The sequence below is a fragment of the Melanostigma gelatinosum genome, assembly GCF_949748355.1.
Source record: "Melanostigma gelatinosum genome assembly, chromosome: 9".
In the NCBI taxonomy this organism is placed as follows: Eukaryota; Metazoa; Chordata; class Actinopteri; order Perciformes; family Zoarcidae; genus Melanostigma; species Melanostigma gelatinosum.
Genome location: NC_136642.1, coordinates 14,655,804 through 14,680,359, shown reverse-complemented (window position 1 = coordinate 14,680,359; position 24,556 = coordinate 14,655,804). Strand labels below are relative to the sequence as shown.

Genomic DNA, 24,556 nt, shown 5'->3' with positions numbered 1-24,556 from the left:
CCAATGGGGCCAAATTAGAAATAACTCACTCGTGTATTTTGTAAGTTCACAGCTCAGTTTTTTTTTTCTCTGCAATTAGTTTGTTAATTTTACACTTTTCTCAGTATATTATTAGTTTTCCTCTTCATTGATTCCCTCTCTATACAGAGCTATAGAGTGCTGCAAGGATGAGTTTTGATGGCCAACCAAGAAGTTAGCATCGCAGTAGTTCCCTCGACAAAAAATCCAAAGGGATTCTCCATTGGATTTTGGATTATTGCAGAAAATAAGCTCTGTGGCAAAAACACGTTTATGATATTTAGATATTTTGTCGATGTGATGACGTTTTGTAGTCTCATTTAGCCAAATGTTAGCTACCACCTTTTAAGACACAAAAGCTTTCAAATTCACGAGAGAGGTACCGACTGACGCATTTCATATCGTAGCACAAAATGTTAAAACCAATGACTTCCAGAGGAGAACAATGGAAGTGCTAAAATGCTAACTCAATTTCAGGTTTTAGGACTCATTCTTTCTCAAACTAAACATTGCTCTCTGGTTAATCAAGGATTTCTTTGCAGTGAGACTCATGCTTTAAGAGGGTGAATCCCTGAAAACACATCTTCAAATGTGCTGAGGATCAAACTGTAATATGGGGCCAAAACAAAAGCCCCAGTCATACAGTACCATAAGGAGAAAGATGAGAATGTTTTATTCTTTATGTGGGGACGTATCTGTCCACTATGGGGCAATAATATCTCGGTCATTTTTTAACAGAACACATGACTGATGATAACGACATTTCCAGGCAATGTCGTATGATGTATGCACAAGCAGACAGTCTCTCACGCTAGTTTGGTCTGTGTACAGATGGAGTGAAGATGTCTCTGTTCAGAGCATATTGTACTCCACTCTACACTGCACACTTGTCGTCAAACTACAAAAAAAAGAGTTTACAGAGACTTCAAGTAGCGTACAATGACGCCATGAGAATACTTTTAAAGAGACAGAGATGGAGTAGTGCTCGTGAAATGTTTGTGGCTGCACGAGTCAACACTTTCCAAACTGTTTTAAGAAATCTCATGTACAAATTCATCTGTAGACTGAATGACTCTGTAAATGGGATCACACTTGTTTTAACCAACATAAGGTTTAGCACCACACGCTACCAGTCCCAGCTGTGGCGACATTGGTACAGCTGTCTCTTTGTAAGGCATTGCTAGGCCTATGTACTTTTATTGTTTGTGTCTGATTTTTTATGTATCTGTCTGTATGGACCCCGAGTCTGAAATAAAGTCGATCTATCTATCTATCTATCTAATAAGAGAGCTTCATCGTGATTCCTGCATTCAATCTACAAAGTTTAAATGGGTGGTTCCAAGTCATTAAGGGAATGATTAGTCCCTTCTTAGCGGGGCAGTGTGTGGAAAGGGATTCATAAAGGTCTCGTTAAGGACTTGGTCTCAGCTCCTGTGAAACAGATTACAGGGTCACAGGCAGTCTACTTGAACATGACTTACAACCGGGCATCACACCTACTCGTGGTGCAGAATGAGCTTTGTCATAAATAACATCTTTGTCCTGATTAAAAACCAGAATTACTGCCTCGCCGTTGTATACTTCTGTCAACCAGTCAACTTGTAGTTTACATCCATGTCTTTCCAGACTCTCCTTGAAACTGGAGCGTGTGGAGGCAGTGGCGTAGAGGAGCACAAGGGCAAAAATCAAAGCCATCTTGGAGAACCTTTGTCGCCCGCTCTGCAACGAGCTGTGGCAGATTGGCAGTTTGTTGCAAAGAGTATGAATGACAAGATCAAAGCCTGTGGGCTGTTCCTCATCCGAGTCAAGGGTCTAATGATGGAGGACGTTGTTTGCAGTAGAGAATTTAAAGCCCCTTGAGGATTTGCGATACAGGGAAATATAAATTGTTCTTGATCGGCTGTGTGTCTAAGTTCATTGAGAGAAACAACAGTCACGGTCCTCGTACGTGTTCACATGCTTGCCCTATGAAGTTGATTCTAACAGACCACAGAGTTGTAGCCATGACAGTAGAGGCAGTGCTTCCAATATAGATGTTGCTGCAAAGAAGCTACAAACGTGGGCACTTCACGCACAAATCGTCCACCCAGCAGCACAGACAATCTGTATAATCACCACAGTTTTAAGGTGGGCACCCAAAATTAGTGTCACCAATTTAGTATCTGATCATAGGTGAAATATGGTCACAATCTTCCCTTCCGTTGCATGGAATAATCGCCAGAAAAGTGTTTTCCCTCATTATTATTACTTAAACTTTATTGCAATCGTCATATATACAGGTACTTACCGGAACATGAAATTTGACCTTTGCATTTCAGCATTTAAGGAGCAGTGGGCTGCTGTGAAGCGCCGTCGGAGAAACTTTGGGTTCAGTGTTTCACTCAAGGACACTCAGACAGCAGGAGATCAAACCTCCAGCCTAGTGGTTAAAGGATGACCTGCTCTCTCAGCCACCGTGTAACACAAAGTACAGATGAGGCTGCTGGGAATGTCATTAGTTTAGCAGGTATTTGAATGAAAGTATTGCAAAAAGAGAAATTCTGACCAGATAATGCCACTGGAGAAAAAGTTATTACAATGGATCCTGGTGGGGAACATGAATGTCCGTACCAGATTTCATGGCTATCCATCCAAATGCTGTCGAGACATTTCAAGAACAGCAACAAATGTCAACCTGCTCGCATGCTATTGTTGTTGAGGAAAGTAAAGGGATCGTCAAATCATTCAGATACATCATCTGGGGATCATGAATGTCTGTACAAACTTTGATGGCAATCCACCAGACAGGTGTTGAGCTATTTCAGCCTGAACCAAAGTGATAAAGGGACCAACCAATTGATCAACAGACCGACAACGTAGAGACTGATATTGCCATTAATACAGCGTGTTTTGCACTCTCTCTAACTCTCCTCTGCCCTTACATCAGTCATTTAAAAAATGTAATATCAGGAGGAGCATACAGTAGAGGACAAGAAGATTGGGAACCTTTCATATCCTTATTTCCCCTTCTCAGCCTCCCTTTGCTGAGGGCTAGAATTTGTTATGCCATCAAACCATCCCACAGCCATGTCATTACTACGCTGTCAAAGTGGTGTCAGGCTGTGGGGTTGGAGTGAGTAATGGGAGTGAGGTCACCATCTGAGGTACGTGATATGACAGGGGCTGCAGGAGTCCAAGTCAAGTGCACAGCTCTTTGACAGAGAGCTGAGTATGGCAGCCTTTTTGACAACTCCAGCTCAAAAAACAACACATGTCGGGGAGATTGCATTTGCCATCCGAAGAGCCTTCATGTGTGTCGGGCACCCGTACAATTTGGGCTTTGTCTATTTTATGGAAATCGGTTAGGTGTCTGTGATTTCACCCATTATGCACAAAAGATATGCTATGGGTGATTTGAAATGTGATCACACGAGTGCCTAGTGTGATCAATTTCATTTTTAATTCCCCTTCGAATCACACGCAGTAATCTACTGTGACAGAGGGAAGCAGAAAATCCTGTTATCATAAAAACAGCAGGAAAACGGATGGTTGAGATGAAAAAAGGCAAAAGGGGACAGAAAGACCAAAAAGAGAACATTAAGAGACGAATAAAGAGAGAGTGTTTACCTTTGACAACGAGTTCAGCAAAGTTTGAGACCCCAGATCCCCTGGGGGACTGAGTGACACAGCGGTAAAGGTCTTGATCCGTTCGCTGGGCGCCGTCTAGCTGGAAGGATACCACAAAGCGCCGGTGACTCAAGTGCTTGACTGATGCCGTTGTTAAAATGTCCCCATTGTGTCTCTGAAAAGCAGGAAAGGACAGGGTCATCGTGTCCCTCTCTCGAACACACACAGGTACATGTCATTTCATACAGTGTATCGTGTACAATAGCTACACACACAAACACACAGCTAGAAAAATAAGCAGCAGATGCCAAGAAATCTTAGCTGTTGTCGTAGTCGTAGTCCCTGTCGTAGCTCCCAAACCCTGGCTCCCACACTTCCCATGATCCAACTCTCTTCATTAGACCCTCCCTGCCTTTCAAACTCCATGCCCCCAGCGTGTGAGACATTATACAACCATTTTCATGGCATCATGAACTAAAGAAGTTTCTTATCAAATGGTTGTTATTAAAAGACAAGAACGGAGATGTTAAACCTGGTTGATAAAACTTTATGTCAACATTTGGACACATTTTTAGACTATTCACCAGAATAATTATGTGACTAAGTGTGTTTTATGTTTGTTGAATATCTGTGTATGGGTCAATAATGTAATACAAAATTGTTTGTTCACCGTTTCTTATGGCGTCTTCCTTTTATTCCCGTTAAAGTTTTTTTGTGGGGGAGTTTTTCCTTTTCCGATGCGAAGGTACTGGGACAGAGGATGTCAGATTGTAAAGCCCTCTGGGGCAAATTTGTTATTCGTGATTTTGGGCGACACAAATAAATTGAATTGAATAGTCAATTTAAAATGGTGAATATAAAAGTTACACATCAAATATAACTTGCACACATTTTAGTTTGAGGAGTTAGAAATTTCTGGTTTTAATCAATTTTGAATATTTGGGGGATGATGGCGAAACTGTCAATGTGGTGTAACCATTGTTGATTGTACAAATTCAACTTGCTTAAAACATATGAATATATATATATATATATATATATATATATATATATATATACACTAGGGGTGTAACGGTTCACAAAATTCACGGTTCGTCAAATTATTATTATTTATTTTTTTTATTCAAACGTATTCGGTTCGTCATGCGTACCGAACCGTGAGCCTCGTACCGAACGGTTCAACACGAATACGCGTATCGTTACACCCCTAATATATATATATATATATATATATATATATATATATACAGTATATATACAGTATATTCGTTTGGGCTGTCCTCAACCCAAGATATTCTTAATCGACTAACACGATTTTGTCGACTAATCGATCAGTTGATTTAATCAACGGATCTGTTAAACTGAGTTACTCCACGAAGAATCATACAAAAGCACAACTTTAAATGTTGTGTTCAGAGATCTGCTCATGAGTCTCTTGGAAATAAGTCACTAAGCATGAAAAGGCTTTTCTTTTTTCAAACTAAAAAAGACTAATCAACGAAAGAAATAGTCTAAGACCAAAACAATTAACTAATCAACTGAGAGTAGTAATTCTGTATGAGTATTAAAAACATCCAGGTACACACATCTTCCAATCTCTCCCGTTACACACACACACACACACACACACACACAAACATTAAATACCTATTAACTAGTCCTTGTATGCAGTCATTGCTCAGTGAACCCCCGAGATACATAGCCAATAATGTAGCAAAACACGCTTCAATTATTGCTATCTGGGTCAGTTCTTATTAGAGTTGTGTGATTAAAAAAAAGGAGGATTTTCCAATTGTGTGCAATTTAATTAGAAGGGCAGGACCACGTCTCTGATTTAATCTCGCAATATGATGATCAGACATGCTTTAATACAACAAATGAAATCGTGTTAAAATAATAGTGCTTATGGGGGTAATACATGAGTGTTGTCCCTTAACGGAGCCCATCTACTACCATAACTGTCCTTCGTGTGCAATGTTATTGAACCAAAACATTGAACTGCTCAGCAGTTAGAATTGGGACACAGATGGGCTTTGATGTATTAAGGTTTAATCAGTTTAGTAAATAGGCTGACGGATGAGTAGCAGCATGTCGACTGTTTTTTAGTAGAAAAAGAGAGACTGTAGAAATGGCTGTGAAACAACTGCTGCTCTCAGCATTCAAAAACAGAGTCTCAAAGCACAAACAGAACATAAACAAAAGTGAGTTGGGGCAGAAAGTGGGAAGCAGAGGGAAATGGTGCTCGAGAAAACGCGTGATTCAAATGAATGTTGCATGATGCACCTTGCTGTTGCACCGCGAGAGGCATTTCTCATTGTTCCACACCATTAAAACCACTAGCATCTGTCAACAAAACACATTGAATCTGACATTATTTTTCTCATGTTTTCAGGTCATTCCCTTTGTGTGAAATGGTGGACATTAATCTTGAAACTCATCCTTTTGATCTGCCCGTTTTAACAGGATCCAAAGCATGTGAGCATGCTGGGATTAACAAGGAAAGCTTTGGGTTATGCGAGGCCATCTCGGCCTCTGTTGTGCTTCTGATTTGGGCCTTTCAAAAGCCACAGACCACACAAACCTCAGGCCGAGCCTTCGCAAACAAACACATAAACACACACCCTCTGATTAGGGTTAAGCAGGCAACTAATCTTGTGACCGCAAAGAAATAAAAGTATCTCTCAATTAAAATCTGCCGCATCCTCCCCGTTTCTTTTTACAGTATTTTCATCACCTAGCATGTGGATTACAGAACGGAGGCAGGGGAAATCAGGATGAACCAAACAAGCATGAGATCACTTCATGTTACGTAAACAATCTGGCTGTGGCTAATTGGCGAGGAAACGACAAAGCGGTTTGTTAATATGGCAGACGTGTGCCGTCAGCACTGCGCTGCAGCTGGTACGGCAGATGCAATGAACACAAAAGGGCACAACAACGGAAAGCAAGAGCGATGCGAGTCTATATGAAGAAAACGGGTGAGATAGACATGTGTGACGCGGACAGAGTTGACAGAGGTATGGTGAAGAGGACAGTAAAAGGCAGAGGACAGGCAGAGAAGGAGCATTGCCGTGGCCTGGAGATCTCATTACAGCAGGCGCCCTATATGGTCATGCCAGCTAATTGCACAAAGCATTTGCCTTCAACCTTGTGTTGTGACCAAATGCCTGGTTTGATTGAGTGCTCAGAGAGGTTCGGAATGAGGGTTCGGAATGAGGATGCTTCAGTTACATAAATCACACACCTCCCTGTTACCAAACAATACAGTATAGGTTGGCTGAGGTCAACCATGATTAACACTAGCTGTAGTGGGTGTTAAGATGTTGGCAAAAGCAGTGAATGTGTAGCTTTGCAGCATGAGATGAAAACAAATGGAGCCCTAGAGCATTATGACATTTGGTCCTTTAATCAGAGCTACATAAAGAGGAGGATTTCAAGACCACAGAGTTATTCCCCACCAGAGGAAGACATGCGTGGCCCGTCTGACCTTCACAGAGTATGCCATTGTAGATGAAAAGACAGATGTCTAAAACACAGCACATGATTTGAATAAAACAGCTGGCAGTGAAGAAAGCAGCGAATACTATGATCCAAAGGTAACAAAGTGAGGAGGCGTCAAGGCCTTCACGGCCTTCACGGCATTAAAACTCTGTCGACAATCTTTATTTAAGCACAAGCACGTCTGGGACACATAATGATTCAAAAACAGAGAAAACCTTGTTGCAATGGTTATTTAGGGTAACACACTCCACTTAAGATGCAGTAGAGAGTTCAGATACACGTTGTCTTCAACAAGTTTTGAGTAATCAAACAAAAGACGATACAAAGAGACACATCATGACCACAAAGAGAGAAGAAATTACAAACAGATACAGAACAACCACAAAAATGAACAAAACGACCACAAAGAGACACAAAAGAACTACACACAGTTGTAAAACAAGCACATAGAAACACTAAACGACCACAAAGAAACACAAAATGTTCACAAAAAGATGCTTAAGAATTACAATATCATGCATAACAACCACTAAGACACTCAAGACTACAACAATGAGACAACAAACAACCTAAAAAAGGATTTGTTTTGTGTCTCTTTCAGTCTGGGTGTTTTGCTGCTTTTTAGGAGAGGTGCGGGGCCTTTCACATGTCCGTGCCCAGGGGCCAATGCCTCAACTCTGTCCATGAACTGAAGTACCTCTAAAATAATAATCAGGTGCGAAAACCTAAACCTGCTATTTTCCTTTGGTACCGTTGATGGTTTTGGAGGTGCAGAATACAACGCTCACAATAAACTTCTATAAACTCCACCGTTAAACCACTGACCTCCAGCAGGAACTTCTCAGCCTCTGATGCTCTTCCAGCAGCAACACACTGAAAAGTAGCATTTTGCCCAGCATTGACCTCCTCATCTCCTAGCCTGGAGAAGTGCGGCGCCTTGTCTAAAGAGACAGACAGAGAGAGAAACACAGTGAGATCAAAAGACTCCATTACCATTCAGCCAGTTCACAATGACAGTCAGTTACACAACATAGCATTTCATCAAAGCTTATTTTCTTCTTTTCAAATACAGAAACAGGTATTTCAGGCTTCATCCAATGTTTGCCCATAAAAACACAAAAGCAGCAACAGTTTCTTTCATTTGCAGATTTGAACCAGCACTAAACCTAAATGACTTCTTATTATAATTTTGTATTCAATTCATTGTGCTTTATTTGTTCCTTGAAAGTACTGATGCATATGAATGCATATGACTTAATATTAAAAATCCTTTATCCTTTAACGTACTATGCACTTCTTTTTTGATTGCTCATAGCAGTTTGCGTAAGTGAATTTACAAATGAAGTTGCAGGAAAATAAAGTTTGAGTTTATCTTTTCGCTTTTTTTGGGTATGTGTCGTGTTGTGTTGACAGTGGAGGATAGAAGATGTTGCATTGCTTTCCACTTCCAGATTTTCCAGACACATCAGAACATGTACTGTATATGCCCATGATAACATTTAAATACATTTAAATAATTAAATAAAAAAGTATAAACATACTGTTTGAATAGGACAAAAAGTGTGTAAATATGTTGGGAGGGTCACACACTGTGAACAAGATGAGAATAGAGGCGATATGAGCAGATTGTGGGAGTGAATCTGCAGAAGGAAAGCCACAGAGCAAGCATCAGTACTCCACATCTCGACTAATGATGTCCCAGCATGCTGAGCGAAGCTGCCAATGAGTCAGTGTGTGGGAGTAGCCCTCTCACCCAACTCCGTGATTAACAATAGTGCAGTGAGAACCGGACCCCTGCGGAGGCAAATCACTGGGTAAACGCTGGCAGCACTGCCTACAATCCCTGAGAAATGGGGTAGGACAAGTCGACATGTCACTCTGGATGACTGACAGGGAGAGGTGGCAGAGCAACAGTGAAGCTAATGTTTGGGTCTCACACATCTCCTGCTTGGTTTTGCATAACATTATGTTGCTATGTAGCAAGAGGGGTGGGGGGACAAAGTGTTGATCTTCTTTGTGTACAGTAAGTAGTTAGGGGAGAGCGCTCGCATCTGCACCCTACAGGTGGCCATGTTTCCTTTGAGTGACTCTCCGTCCTCATATTATTCATAATTCATGCCTGAGAGCCAAACATAAAGAAACAGCGAAATGAGTGTGAATGGAAAAAAAAAATGTCCCCACAGTTGGCAATAACCGCTGTGTTGTACAGCAAAATGTGTCCGATTTTATCCTCAGGACTCTTTAGCCTGATAAATATTTCAGTGGAGTGTAACACTGATTTCAGAGTCAAAGACTAAGACTCAAAAAGAAAAGCCAGCCATGCTTCAACTAGAATTTACAAAATGGAACTTGTTGAGCTTATTTCCTTTTGATTTAATTGTATTATTCTTTTTACGATGCGACACTTCCCTTCGAGTTTTCACTCCGTCTTCCTCCCTCGCACTGTTAGCTGCCAACGAATGCAGGCTGGCCATGTGCCACATCCTAAGGCATGTTCAGGTCTTGATGAGAGTCTTAATTATTTAATGGCCACAGTGGGAGCATTCAGGAGATGCCATCTGCTGTCTCGGAGGAGAAACAGGGTGACTGTACGCATACAGCACGGGTTCGACCAATCTCACAGCCGGTGTTCATTTTTTTAATCGTTGGTGGTATCCATTGTGACATGACATCCCTGATAAGTCTCCAAACACTATTGTGATAAAATAGATAATGCTAAATGATGAAAAAATACCATCAAGCTTGTGTCAGTAATATATGTCACTTGAAAGCAGTGTGGACCAATGGTGTTTAAGCCCTCCTGTTCAGCAGTGGGTTGTACTCGCCACGCAGTGTGACACTGAAAGACTTTGTCCAGGTATTAAGGGACTTAGTGAATATGTTTTACACAAGGTCCTCAGGGGATAACAACACATAGAACCGCCACCCTCCCTGACACAGCTCCGCTGCTGGGAGCCATTGGTTACAAAAAAAAACCACCCTGAACATTCTCATAAAGCTTTGAAATGCAGTGCTTGATGGGGGAAAAACCCCTCTGTGCACAGTGACTTATGACGACAAATCTACGCCAGGGCACATGAAAGCTTTCAGAGAGAGCGAGAGCGAGCGAGAGAGAGAGCGAGAGAGAGAGAGCGAGAGAGAGCGCAAGAGAGAGAGCGAGAGAGCGAGAGAGAGCGCAAGAGAGAGAGCGAGAGAGAGCGCAAGAGAGCGCGAGAGAGAGCGAGAGAGAGCGAGAGAGAGAGCGAGAGAGAGCGCAAGAGAGAGAGAGAGAGCGAGAGAGAGAGAGAGAGAGAGTTAAAGATTTCAGAGATTAACAAACACATTTGGCTGTCAAACAAGGCTGGAGGCAGGAATGGCAGGTATGTTTTCAGGAGTGTTGGCATTTGGGTGTCACAGTGTTTTAATAGCACTTCTGTTGTCACTGGGCGCCTCAGGACAACCTGCAATTCTAATATGAAAAGGTCGATCAGCAATCACTCTTCTCCGCATCCTATTGAAATACATATTTCCCTCAAAACCACAAAACTTTTTTTATCCCTCCAGCACCTCCTGTAATTGCAATTCATTGTCAGAAGTGGAACTTACAGCAGGGGTAGTTGAGCACCACGATGTCATCGATGGCAATGTAGCCTCGCTGCTCTCTGGAAACCGTTGCCTCAATCAGTACCTGCAAAAGTGAAGTGAACGTGAATATGTGATGAACAGTATAATTCACAAGTTTAATTCATAACCACAACAGCTAAGGCACACACTTGCAATTAACTTAATGCTCTCAAAGCTGAAGTGTACAAGCAATTTTCTGAAGAACATTGAGGGGCTGTGTGAATTCCATTGCTCGCGTCCCGCTTTCGGTGACAGATGCATTATTTATCGCCACAAAGCTGCACATCTGCTGGCCCAAAACAAAAAGCGAGACAATGTGAGAGACAAGAGGAAGACAGAAGCATAAAAATAGGGAGATGGATAAGTTTTGCCTCAGTCCGCAGGGCCAAGAGAAGTAATAGCTTGATCAGGAGACACACAATGTGGCGCCTGACTCATGAGCTCTATTCCACATTCAGGGCACAGGCTGCTGTGAAGCCATAACAGCAGATAATACAGCTTGCACAGGGCCACGAGACTCAAGGGAGGACAAAGCTCCATACCGTCCTATGGAACAATAAGCTGGATGAGCAGCAGACTCTCATGAAACCTAATCAATATCAAATCACCATCCTCAGTAATGGTGAGAGAGTTATGAGACACAGGGGTGATGTTTGTTTTCACAGCACCAAGGACAGTCTTCCATCCACACGTTTGATCGAAGGCCGGCTTTGAGTTATTGTTTCTCATAATCCTCTGACCAAATGATTACAACATGGTTCCTATTACTGGGTCTTGATTTTTACTGGGGCCACCACACACACACACACTCAAACTATGTTATATCCTTGGAGCTACTTTAAATGCGTGTGTCTGGTGTCAGGCGGAGCTGAAATGGGTTATACAAGAGTGGAGCTCATACTTGTCAAAGTTATGTAACTGAATCAAGTTGTAGTAGCTTCACGAGTGACTTTTTGTGTTGCAGAATGAATACACTGAGGCTGGGTACCTGAAATGCCATACTGGCGTTTCAGTGCCAAAACCGAAAGAACATGTAAGATACTTGACGTTGGAGAGAGTAGTTTGACCAAAAAATCTGAAGGTATTCCAAATAGCTTGTTCTCTGCTATAACTGGCTGCTCTCCTCCGGCTCAGGGAGGAACACTCAGGCGAATCTTCTTCTGCCACAGTCAATTTTCCTGTTTGTTCCCAGACACCAATGAAACCTGAGCCGGAAAAGGCCACCGCTTTTAAAACGGGAAAATTAACATTTCCTCTTTTCATCATTTCCACTCTCCCGCTGTTTCAAGTGGTCTATTTTCCTTAAAAGCCTGTGCTTTTTTTTTTCTTCGCTCATTTCACTCTTCCTATCCTTCAATTTTTCATTGTTATGCTTTATTTCTTTCGCTGTCCATCTTTTCCCCTTGCCGCCTTCCCTCCCTCCTTTCCCTTCTATTCTGCAGCTGCCTAAACATACAATATTTACAGCAATGATTTAAGCACAATATCCTTCAATATGTTGACCTGAATTAGCTGCGTAAGCACACACCGCCATGCCATCAGGCTAACATCCAAATTCGCCAAAAACACTGATTAGCCTTAATGGTTTACAGAAGAGAGAAAATTGTCTTGAAAGTCTAATTGAAGGTGCTATTACTCTCTGCTGAGCTAAAACACTCAATAGCAGATTGATTACTGGTTAATCCTCACTCTTCTTAGCCATTAGGATAGGAGGTTATTAAGAGGGAGACATTCAGAGCATTTGTTTCAATAAACAACCTTCCCAGATTTTTATTGAAAGCCACTTTCCCGAAGAAACTTTCTATACGCCTGTACTTTATTCTAATGAATGGCTACTTTACTTCCAAAAGATATAAATATGCAGGAACTGTCTTCTGAAGAAAAATATAAAAGCGGGACACGCAGTGATTTATGACTGATATAAAATGCACATTAGGAGAACTTATTACATTACCCCGCATTATTGGCTTTTAGAAGCAATTGTTATGTATACAAATCAAGAGATGATTTATCCGGCCCTATAAACAAGCTTCTACCGTTCCCACTCCGGTCAAGAGACACCATTAGACACAGGGCTTTTACTCACCATTAGACACAATCATATACAAATAACTTCTTAAATATGCACAGACAAAAGGTTGCATGCTGAAGTAAATCTGTTCAGGTGGAAAATGCCAAAGGATAACAGCCCGTGTCTGACAATATGGTCTGCTGAGACCCTCAGCTCCTTTAAATCAAGATTGAAGACTTTTCTGTTTGCTGCTGGCTTTAATTGAACCACATTCTATATGAATCAATTTCCTGCATTTCTGCATTTTACTACTGTATTTTATTTCTTACACAGTTTTTTAATGTTTTAATGCAAGGAATGTTCTTAATTGTTTTTAAATCTCCTTTTCTTTTGCCTTATGTTTTGATGCTTTTAATGGTTTTATGTGAAGCACTTTGAATTACCTTGTTGTTGAAATGTGCTATACAAATAAACTTGCCTTGCCTTGCCTTAAATCGTAGAGTCTCAATTTGCTCTCCACAGTATTTCACAGAAGTCTTTTCCATCGCCAAAGGCTCATTTGGCACAAATCATCAGGCTGAAGTAACGAAAATAGGAGATAGTATCAGACAAAGCTGAGACGGGAGGATTCTCATTCACAAGTCTTTGATGACCACTATCCAACTTGTTCCTTTTCCTTAAAGAAATGAGTCTAATAAGGAAACAAGATGGAATCATAGGAAACATTATGAAGTGGGCTACTGTGGTTTAAGAGATCAAGCTAAACAGGTTAGATGTGCACAGAACGTGATAATCAAATATAAGACAATGTTTGTTTGTCTTGAAGATATTCAAAATGTTCGAAAATATTCACATTCTTCCCGAGATCTGGATGAGAAGATCGATACCACTCTCAAGTATCATTTGTTAAGTTCAGAACTGGTTAGCCTAGCGTAGCCTAGCTTAGCATACAGAGTAGAAGCAGGCGGAAACAGCGAGCCAGACTCTGTCCAAAGGTAACACAAAAACAACAAACAAACAGCACCTCTAAAACCCACGTATTAACACATTGTATCTCCTTCATAAAAAATACATCACCACACTAGGAGATATGTGCTGGACTATTTCTTGGCAGAGCGCAGTGACTTCCTGAAGGCTTGCCATCATTGAGGGGGTACCAGTGGATTTTGAATGTATCAATGTGCATTTGACATGGCGTGAGGATGGTATTAAGATCACACCTATTCTAAAAACACCTTCAACAGGGAGGGTGAGTAAAGCAAGGCAGAAGAAAAGCAGGTCTGAAGAAGATTCTGACATTTGGAAGGAGACGAAGTATAGAGAGGAGAAAGTGAGAGACGGTAAAGAGGGGAGGGGGACATGTCTCCTGCTGTAGCTGGCAGTCTTGGAGGGCTAGATAACATCTTTAATATTTGATAACAAGGTTCTCCAGCTATTGCAATGTACGCCAGACCAACACAACATCTTCAATCGAGATATCTCAAGGTGATCTTGTTCTGTTGGTTTTTCACCCCCAAAATACATTGCACTCCAAATCCCAATTTCACAAACTGTGATAGGAGAAACTGATGCAGGTGTAATCCTTCTTCAATGCTTAATACTGGCGTATTAATGATGTGTTTTGGTGACTACAAGAGAACTGCTTTGACTGCTTTTAATTACATTCCACGACGACTTTTTCAAAACAGTAAACAGTATCTTACATGTGATGTAAACAAGGTACATCATTACAATGTAAACCATGAAATGAGCAACCTTGATAGTCATCTTACATGTATGTACAGTACAAAAGGCTAAACTGACATTTTGTATCCCTGTGCTGAAGCCAAGGAACTGGGAGCTCTAATATCACCTGAAATTGAATAAGACGGAAAAACTTGCGGATTTGAAACCCCTCTCTGGAATGATGTGTGTTCTCCTGGGATTTATTTTACCCAAGAGACAAAGATAAGAAGTGCCTCTTCTCCACCTCTGCTTCAAACGAGTGCTTTACTAGTTTAATGACATGGCAAATCTGCCTACCTATCACTTCAAATCCAAAGTGATTGTGTATTAGACATGCTATGAAGCTCATATAACCCATACCCTTTACATTTAAAGTCACACAAGCTGCAGCTAACGTGCTTTAGGGTTAAAAGTCTCAGGTGAATTTCAAGAGACCTGTGTTGAAGAAAACCAGTGTAACGATGTCCCATAGCCCTCCTTTTTGTTGTTCTGTTTTTATTGCACTGTTGACGGTTAACAACAGAGGACAGCATTAAGATGCTGTTAAAGAAAATACCCAGCCGTACACCTCCACATATACCTTCTTCTGTTTTGTCTGTTCAAAAGAGAGCAGTGAGAGCAGTAAGGCAAGACCTTGTGTCATTGCACAGTGATGAGCTCTTTGACTGCAGAGGGATTAGCAATGTAATCTGTGGTATATGTGACTTTGAGGGGGCAGTTTGTTTTGGTCTCTTTGTGCTGAGAAGCAAGCTCAGTAGAGTTAAAGTCAAATGTGAAATGAGAGAGAAAGCAAAGAGGAAAATGCTTTGATTCCTTACATGAAGATACATTTTCTCTAACTGAGCCAAAACCTGGTGACCAAATCCCCCAATTTTATTCCAATACATTTGAACACTGTGTTTTCCCACACATGAGATAAAAGAGAGGTTGTTCAAGACATTCTATTCAAAGGCTGTACTGTCAACACTAAATTAAGCGTACTGTTTGTCCTGTCTTCCTCCTCATAAGCCCTTTATAAACCTCCTTCTCCTAACTGCAGCCTCTCATCGGGGGCCGCAGAACAATTCTGACTCACCGACTGTCCATCATTGTTTACTGGGCTGCTTACAGAACAAGAAAGTGCACAATTCCACTGGGTAAAGATGAAGAGGAGGTTGAGGAGAACAGAACTGGTGTAAGTACGCAGATACATTCAGTAGTAGTAGACAGAAAAAGAGAAGGCAGGTAAAAAGATATTGTGTTCGTGAAGTATCTGTCCTGATGTAGTGATACTATAACAGAATAGTGTTCACACTCAGCACGAACTGCATCCATCAGCAAAAACACTCGACCGTTTCCGGCTCACTTATTGTTAAACATTCATCATAAGAGAGACAGCTATTTAATACATTTAATTGGGGTGCTGTAAAAGTAATGATTCACAATGAAAACGCCATGAAAATAAAAGAACAGACAGTGAGAACCTCATTATTTTTGTTGTACCATTGAGCTAATGAACAGTTTTACTGGCAGGGGTCCTTGCTGGCTTGTTTAGGAGGGGCAAAGCTCAAGAGAAGGTGTGACTTGGCAGTAGCATTGATTAGTACAGCTCACTATCCTCTCGTCTCGTATACTGATTTGTAGCTGGTGAGATGAGACTTTTTTTCGGGGTTTTTTTTTCAAAGGTACTTCTAAAAGGCCAAGGGTCCCTTAGGATTATGTTGTCTGTATTTCAATGACATATAAACATTCCTGGTAATACACTTATTCACTTTCTTGTCAAGACTTACAGTAAAAGAGAATCAATCAAGTGTATTTATAAAGCACATTTAAAAAACAACACACGTGGATCAAAGAGCTATACAGACCAGAGCAGGTAGCTAGAATCACAGATGGAAGAAACACAGATGTAAACATCCAGATCGATGGCATCCTCATGTCTGTACGCTAGATATGAAGTGAGAGCCGGGAGGCGATTAGCTGAGCGTAGCATAGCGACTGGAAACGGGAAAACAACGAACCTGTCCACAGGTAAAAAAAAAAGGAAATCCAGCACCCAAAGCTGGTATGTGAATCAAATCAACACGTTGTATCTAGTTTCTTTAGATTCATACAAAAACATCTGCCCGTCAACCTCACGGTGACCACCAACATCCAGGAAGTCACTGCTCACAGACAAGAAATAGAGCTTTAGAGGTGCTGTTCGGCTAGTCTTAATGCTAAGCTGTGCTAAAAAAGTTCTACCACTATCGCGTGCAGATATGAGTGATATCAATATTTTCATCTAACTAGCAGCAATAAAGCAAATCAGCTTATTCCCCAAAATGTCTGACTTTTTCCTTTCACAACTAATCCCATGAGGCTTTGACAGCGTACCAGTGGTTGAGACAAAGTTATTTCCATTGTACTTTGGTCGAAGTGCCACGGTGTTTAAATATTCTTCTACCGTGTTTGTGTGTGTTTCTGTCTGTATATTGCATCTCTGATCTCATTTTAAGATCATGTGACGTTGGTAGAACAGTGCCAGCCTACATCTAGCACTCTGTTCATACAAAGGACTCTCTTTTCTTTTACATTGCGAAGGTCAGATCTTGCAGAGCAGAATAGAATTTAATTAAGTGGGGGGGGGATTGACTGTTCTTGATAAAATGCACCGTAGTCAACTTAATTGCTTTTTGACAGCTCCGCAGCGTTTGCAGGAAAAATAAATTGGATTAATAGATGGACATCCCTCGTGCTTACCTGACTATGCCATCTACAGACCACAGCACATCAGGCACCAACCAAGTAGATGCCAGTCAATGATGTTTACTACAAGTAGGCAGTGACATGTCGTGCAAATTGTTGGAGTCGGTTGAATACACAGTACACAGGCCTCAGTGGGGGAAATCTCTACCAGGCATGCCCACAAGAGAACTAGCCAGGGCCCTCGAGCACTGACGTGAGCTAGATTCCCTTGTGAATCCATGCTAATTAAATTGCAAATGCAAGTAATTAACACCAGATTCACCTCGAGGCTAAAATGAGCCTTACTGTGTACCATTTTTCGTCTGAGCAAGATGTCGGTACATGGGTCTGCAGATCTTAATCACGGAAATGAAAATTCTCTTGACTGTTAAACTCCTCAGTGTCAGAGGAGCATCTTGTTTCATTAACACATCATGAGATCAAGGACCCATTAGTCAATTCATCACATGTAAGAGTACAGAATCTCAACCTGGGAGTGACGGAGTTTGTACCTGGTATTCATTAGGCCAGAAGGTGCTGACTGCCAGCTCAACCTGGTGCCACTGCTTGGCATGAGACCCCGATATGTTCCAAACCGCACTGCCGAGCGGACCCCCGTTGACTCGAACGTACGCCCGCAGGGCCCCCGGGCTGTGGCCATCACGACTGTACAGGAAGTAACTGAACTGGACGCAGTGCGTGTCATTTTCACTCAGCGTCTGCAGCAGCAGCTGAGCACGATGACCCACGACATGCTGGGAAGAGTTCACCAACATATAGGATCCTGGAAGGAACACAAGAAATGCATCAGTTAATTTTTAGGATTGCAACTTAATGGTTAATCGCAACAGTTTGTCACTTCTATGAGTCAGGAACAGACGTCATCAACAAGTTGTGGCAAGTAAGCATACACACAAAAAGTTACCAAGCAGCTTAAATGCCTGCGGTGTTGAATCATCCTAAATTGGAAATTGAAAACAGCCGAACAGACACTAGCACTGCGTCTGCAATGCCCGTCTTTCCACAGGCAGTAATAACTTTTTGGTCGTTGTATTATTGTTCAAGGTTCACAAAAAAAATATTTGAGGTATTTTACTATTTATTTACTGTGTTGTTTTCTTTTAAAAAATGAGAGCCAATAAAGAGAGACATAAGTGTGCTCTATGCATTGTGTAGTAAGGTTTACAGGGACTGGAGGTAATAAATATACATTGATTATTACATTAATCAGTTAATAATTTAACCTCAAGTTAAACTTGAGCAACAGAAAATGAAAATGAATCACGATGAGATCAAATTAATTATGATCAATACAGTGAGAAAAAAAAGCAGGAAATATGAGTATAGATTACTTACACCAGTCTTTATAGTGTGAATATGTCCATAGCACAGGTTTTCAATTGTTACTAGATTTACATTGAGGGACTTGTGTTGAGCAGACTCATATGAACCAAGGCAAACTTGTCACAAAGGAACAAATCTGCAGTTAACCACTCTAAGCAGGGTGAATCCACCAGAAGGAAATATGAAGGTATTCTTCCCCAACTCATTGTGTAATGTGTATGCGGTTGATAACCGCAAAAGAATTGTGCCCTGTCGAATAAAAGGACACAATCTGTGCTGGCGAAGGCATTCGTGAATACTGGAGGGATACGCAGAGAACAAGTGAGAGATGGAAGAAAAAGCAGACAGACTCAGCAAGAGAAAGTTTTTCCCTCTGCAAGGTGACGTCGAGGTAGGAAACAAAATCCACAACCTCCCCCCCCAAAGCCTCCTCTAATCAGGTTAAGATAACCCCATTGCCCTTTGCCTAGCATCTGTCCCGCCTTGAGTCTGTGCCCGCTAACGTAATTAGCACAACAATGTTGGGAGACCTTCCTGTGTACTCACATAATCAAGCCTGTTGTCTTTGCACGCCAAGGTCTTTCTGTTCTGTCAGGAATGAGCCCGAGAGACCAGGCAGACACAGCCTTGGCGCCAGGTGTCCTGAAGACATTTATTCTCCACTCAGATGTGAATGCTGGATTGCCAGACAGATACTTCTTAACATCCCACACAGTGTGCGCCTCTCAACTGGGAAGCATCCTCGACACACACTACACTCCGTAATGTTTTCACACCTTCCCAACAACTCACCACGCAAACACAAGTACTGCAGTACGAGTTATGAGTAGGGAACCTGTATATGCTATCCAGGCACAAGAAAAAAAACTCGCTCTTGCCTTCCTCTCCATTGTGTGCAAAACAAGACAAGTGATCGAGTCGTCTGCTTCTTTACCAGCACTACTGAGAAAGCACTAATTACCTCTTTAAGTGCAAATAAGGCAAAGCACCTAAATCCACAGGCTGATGTTTTACATAATGAAAATTAGATCAACAAACCTTAACCCCGCACTATAAAGGAAGTTTAACTGAGAAGCGCAGAGAAGTAGGGATGGTCATTAGCTGGAGGCTAGAGCAGCGGCCTTTACTGCAAAGCCCTGTTGCCCTGCAGCCCACTGTCAACCGCCCCTGATTTGTGTCTCGTCCCGGCTGAGGATCTCTGCACTCTCATTTCGCATTGCTTAATTAGATCTTTCAGAATCTGTATCCTCTCCTGCACCCTCAAGGCTCCCGAGGGACTCATAAGAGAATAGCAAAGGGCTGAAGTGCTTCAGCCGTGCTGTCCTCACTGCTGGTTATTTGCTGGACACGTGCCACTTGTTTCATATATGTAGACATCATTAACACCTTTCTGTTGACTTTGCATTTACTGTCATGTCACGTGGGGACACGTGAAGCAGTCATTCTGCCGCCCTCTAACCTCTTTTGAGATTCAAATCGAAGATCGGTGAAGTCATATAATTAATAGGGTGCTGTATGTGAGTGCATATGATGAATGAAAATGCCCATGAATTAAACATTGTGGCAAAATAAATCGAGGTCCTGGACACATTCTGTGCAGTAACCCTGATATGTTGTGAGATAATCAATGGCAGCCCATTCAATATTGACATTATGCATCAGTTTGGTTCATGTCATTTGGCAACGTGTTGCCTCTGGAGCAAACAACAAGGTTTTTAAGAAATGTTTGTACCCAAGGAGTGAAAAAATGTAATAAATACAAAACTAACAAATTATTGGGAAAATAGTTTACCTTAATTCAACAAAGCATGTTTTATTTAATTAATTCATAAATAATCTTTGTATTCTTGGTTTCAATACATACATATTTTAGGAAAAGACATTCTTTTTCGAACTCTTTTGATTAACTGATTTAATATGCAGTTTCTTAAAATGACAGAAAATATTAATAAATGTCCAAGGTTACATCTTGATAGTCCTTCTTTTTGACGACCAACAAAAACGCCTCAGTATTACATTTTTTGATATTTTCATGATACAAAACAGGTAAAAGCAGCAAATCTTCACATTCAAGAGACTGGACCTTCTTCGTTGAAGGACGAGTGAATATTAACCTTAAGGTCAGTCGATTTATCCCAACCTTGACATAGGGACACTCTGAATACCGGTAACTATCTTTTTAAAAGCTGGGATGATTAAGATTAGGTCACTGTCTTTGTGTAGCGAGCTTGTATTGTTGTTTTATTTGTCATATTTGTAATGTTATCATATTTTCATTGTTGTGCTTCCTCTTCTGTTTTTCATGTAAATGACTTCGTATGTTTACATTCTCATTGAAAGGTAAATGCTGAAAAATAAATGTAAACTAAATCAGATCAAGCTTTAGTGTTTAGAGCCACCGTGCATGCCCCCCCCCCCCCCACACACACACACACCCACAAGCACCTTTCATAAATGATCCTCCAAAGCACCGTGAAATCTGATAAAGTTCCATCCATCCATTGAGGCCCCTCCCAAGGGCAAAAGAACATCCATAACAAGATTAGGACGGATCCAGCACGTCATAATTCAGAGGGAGCACGGCTGGACTACAACCTGGTCACACTATCTGTGGCAAGGCACAACAGATCACAAAGGTAGAGGAGGACCATAAGGGTGGGGTTTGACTTGTGCCGCATTGATAGATTAAGTGAGGTCACAAACAAAGACGCAGAGTTGTTAACATAGGAGATGTGAAAATAAAACAGGGGAAACGATATGAAAGCAGAAGGCTAACGCATCATTTTCTATTCATTTTCCTCCTGTGTAGAATGTACGGAGCCTTTCTCTGTATGACCCATTCAGATACACTTTGTTGCTATGGCATCCAAAGCCAGAGTCCAAGACATCTCAGTGAGAGCAGAGGTCTGAATATACGGGGGTCAATGGCTGTGTTAGGCTTTAAGAGGCGCCCTTGATGCTGCTTGCCGTATTATTACATGCCAGCTCTCAGCACATTGGCCTTGATGCTCGTCTTTTCACCACGCGCCTTCAGTCTGCCCTGCACTTTGTTCTGAGAAGGTCATGTGGGATTTCAGACTCAATCTCTAAGGTTCTGATGTCCCAAAACTGTCTGTTTATTTGCTGCTGTCCGCAATAACCTTCAGCACAAATAAATGAGTAAATAAATAAATAAAGCAGAGCTCTGGCCATTGCCCTGAAAGGCACATTAGTGTTGTCATTTCCCTGATGTTTGGTCTCCCTCTGGAAAAACCGGCTCACAAATGTAAAATTGCCTCATCGTGTAGTGAAATTGGTCACGGAGCAATAAGAGCTCTCAGTGGAAGACGCTGCAATCACAGACATAAACACCTTGTTGCTAACGTCAGACGTTAATGTGTTTACTTTCCATCACTGTACAAAGCAAATGACAAAAAAAAAAGATAATTTGCTGTGTTTTTTTACCTGTCTGACCGCAGAGATAATTTAAGGAAAGCTTGGAGGTATGTTTCAAAACATAAACACAGGACAGGATAAAAAGAAACCCGTTGAGAGGAGGGACAAGCTTCCTTCCTCGTGGAAGAACTCACACAGGGCCAGTGCAATAACAAGACATCACACCGGCTTAATCGACTTATCACAATGACACACAATGACAGCGTTCCTGCTGGGAATCTGAGGCTGACCTTATACTCCAAAAGAAATCAGCAGAACAGTTTTCTCTAAACAGCAGCAGTCATTTTGCTGGCGGCTTTTCTTAGCTGCAGCTAGCAGGTTTATCAAGCCAACGTTAGCACCATGAGACACTTTTGCTGATGTGTTTTTGGTTTTGGAAAGACTGAAACTGTAAATGACTCCTTTATAACAACGCCCGGCACGTCGCCTCAACATGTCAAGAAATCCACAACTTGACAGCGCTGCCGTGCCTTGTTACCGTTGCTAAGCTATGACTGGACAATCACTATTAGGGGGAGGGGTTTAGCAACCGGTCAATCCTGTGATGTTACAAAGGCTGACGTTAATCAAACATTTTCTGAACGAAAATTGAACATTAACAGATCACAAGTCTGCTCACACACACACACACACACACACACCATAATGTTAGACAAGTGAGAACACTGGCGTTGGCTGCATAGGACCCTCGTCCATTGCAGCTGGATCAATAGCACCCTGCAGCTTTGCATACGGGCATGAAGGACTGACAGGTTTTCCATTCCCAAGGCTGACACCCTACCTGCGGAGCGTGACCTAATCTCATTTGCACCCCCTCACTCATACAATCATTCACAGCTCCACCTCCGTCATACTCGTTCTCTCCCATTCAAATCATTTTTCATTATCATCGCAGTCATCCATCAAGCAGATTTTCTCTCCTGCAGCCTTAAAATATTCAAAGTGTAGAATAGGTATTGACATTTTCTGTTCTTTGAAACTATCCCGGTCCTCTGGTTCTGGTATTTCTTATTGACCAGAGATCAATTTCAAATGACATCTCCTCAGTCATTTATTTCGAACCGTTAATAATGGAACAGCGTTCACTTCATCAACTCGTCATTTTTTCTACACCCTATTTCCTCATTTTATGACTTCACTATTCTCCTGAGCTTTAATTTAAAATTGAAAAACAGACCAAGAAGTGACAGAAAGGAAAGTATTGAATTAGGCAGTGGGGCGCCATGGGGCACTCTTAACCTTTTGCCAGTACGTTTCCTTTGTCTACATTCTGAACAACCCATCCTCAATTTCTGCTTTTGACTTTGTCTTGTCATTTTAAGCCAGAGCTGCGACTGTTTTCTCTGCAGGTCTGTATCGCCTCAAGTGGAGGGCCAGCAGACCATTACCAATGCCTCCGGGGACAGCCTGGTGCGCACAGGATAGAAATGGAGAGTGAGATAGAGTTGGGGGGGGCAGCTGAGGACTGATGTTTGAGCAGAAAATAAATGAAATACAAGTGGCGCTATTGTCGAAGTAGCCTGTGCCTTCCAGCGTTTGAGAGAGATGAGGCCATGTCAGCAAGAGCTGTTGTCTTTTTTTTTCCCCCAAGGAGAGAGAGGAGAAAGAGGAAAGGTGCAATTTCTCAACAGTCTACTTGCGTTGACCTTTTGAATTGTCCTCCAGGCGGTTCAGGATCAACTGGCAGATTTTCCCAGGAGAGAGGCGGATCAGTGGACACATGACAAAAGAGAGGAACGAAAGAAGGAAGTAATATGCACACTTTACCAGTTTGTTTGTCATCACCGAATGCAACGTTCATAAAATACACATTAATTGGGCTGTGTCAAAAGAAAAACATCAACCTCATTCACCACATACTGTACAGACATAGCCACTCAGTGGTTGTAGTATAGTGTTACTGTAGTACTCTATACCGAGCAGTAAATTGCGATTTCAGACACTGAGCATTATCATTTTGCGTCTGACTGACAGATGTTGCACAGATGTCATTAGCATTGACTCATTGTTAGCGTAAGTAATGTGCATATAGCATGAACGCTGCTTTTTAAAAATTTCCTTTGTGGGAATTTCTGAGGGCATTATGTCGAGCATGAAATTCACACTCACAATTTGGACACACATAAAGTGGTGTACAGTTAGTGCACTTTATAATAAACCCACACAGTTGAGCTTCTAATTCACCTCACACACAAACTACTGCACACAAAGGGCATACCTCTAATAGGATTGGATACTGTTACGAGTAACCACAACATTAATTGTGCAATGGCGGCCTAGGGGTCAAGGCACTGACCACAATGTCCTCGGTTTGATATGTTTTCAGAAACTCAATTTCGTGTATTCTTTGCGCGTCATGATGTTGCTGGAGCACAAAGTATTTTTGATATTTTAAGACCGAGAGTACTCCAATCCTTAGTAGGTCATACTTTGTGTGGAAACTTTCAAAGAGCGGTTGAAGGAAACTGATCTTCCAAATACCACACCAAGTGACTTCACTGATTAGGTCTTCCTTAGTGCTTGAAAGTGTGCTAATCAGTAAAACCACCCACTCTAGTCCTGCATACTCTCAGCACTGCATGGTGCATGGTTGACCAACCGTGCTGT

General features: G+C 41.6%; 1 protein-coding gene across 1 annotated transcript in view; it reads right to left on the bottom strand.

The window, feature by feature from the left end:
- The window catches only part of ptprub (protein tyrosine phosphatase receptor type Ub), a 144,879-nt gene that overhangs the window by 51,832 nt on the left and 68,491 nt on the right, over positions 1 to 24,556 (bottom strand). The window contains exons 3-6 of the mRNA XM_079274951.1: positions 17,683 to 17,954; positions 10,711 to 10,792; positions 7,951 to 8,066; positions 3,625 to 3,799 (exon numbers count right to left, since the gene is read on the bottom strand). Of these exons, the coding sequence (XP_079131077.1) occupies positions 3,625 to 3,799; positions 7,951 to 8,066; positions 10,711 to 10,792; positions 17,683 to 17,954 (645 nt within the window). The remainder of the gene's footprint in view (positions 1 to 3,624; positions 3,800 to 7,950; positions 8,067 to 10,710; positions 10,793 to 17,682; positions 17,955 to 24,556) is intronic.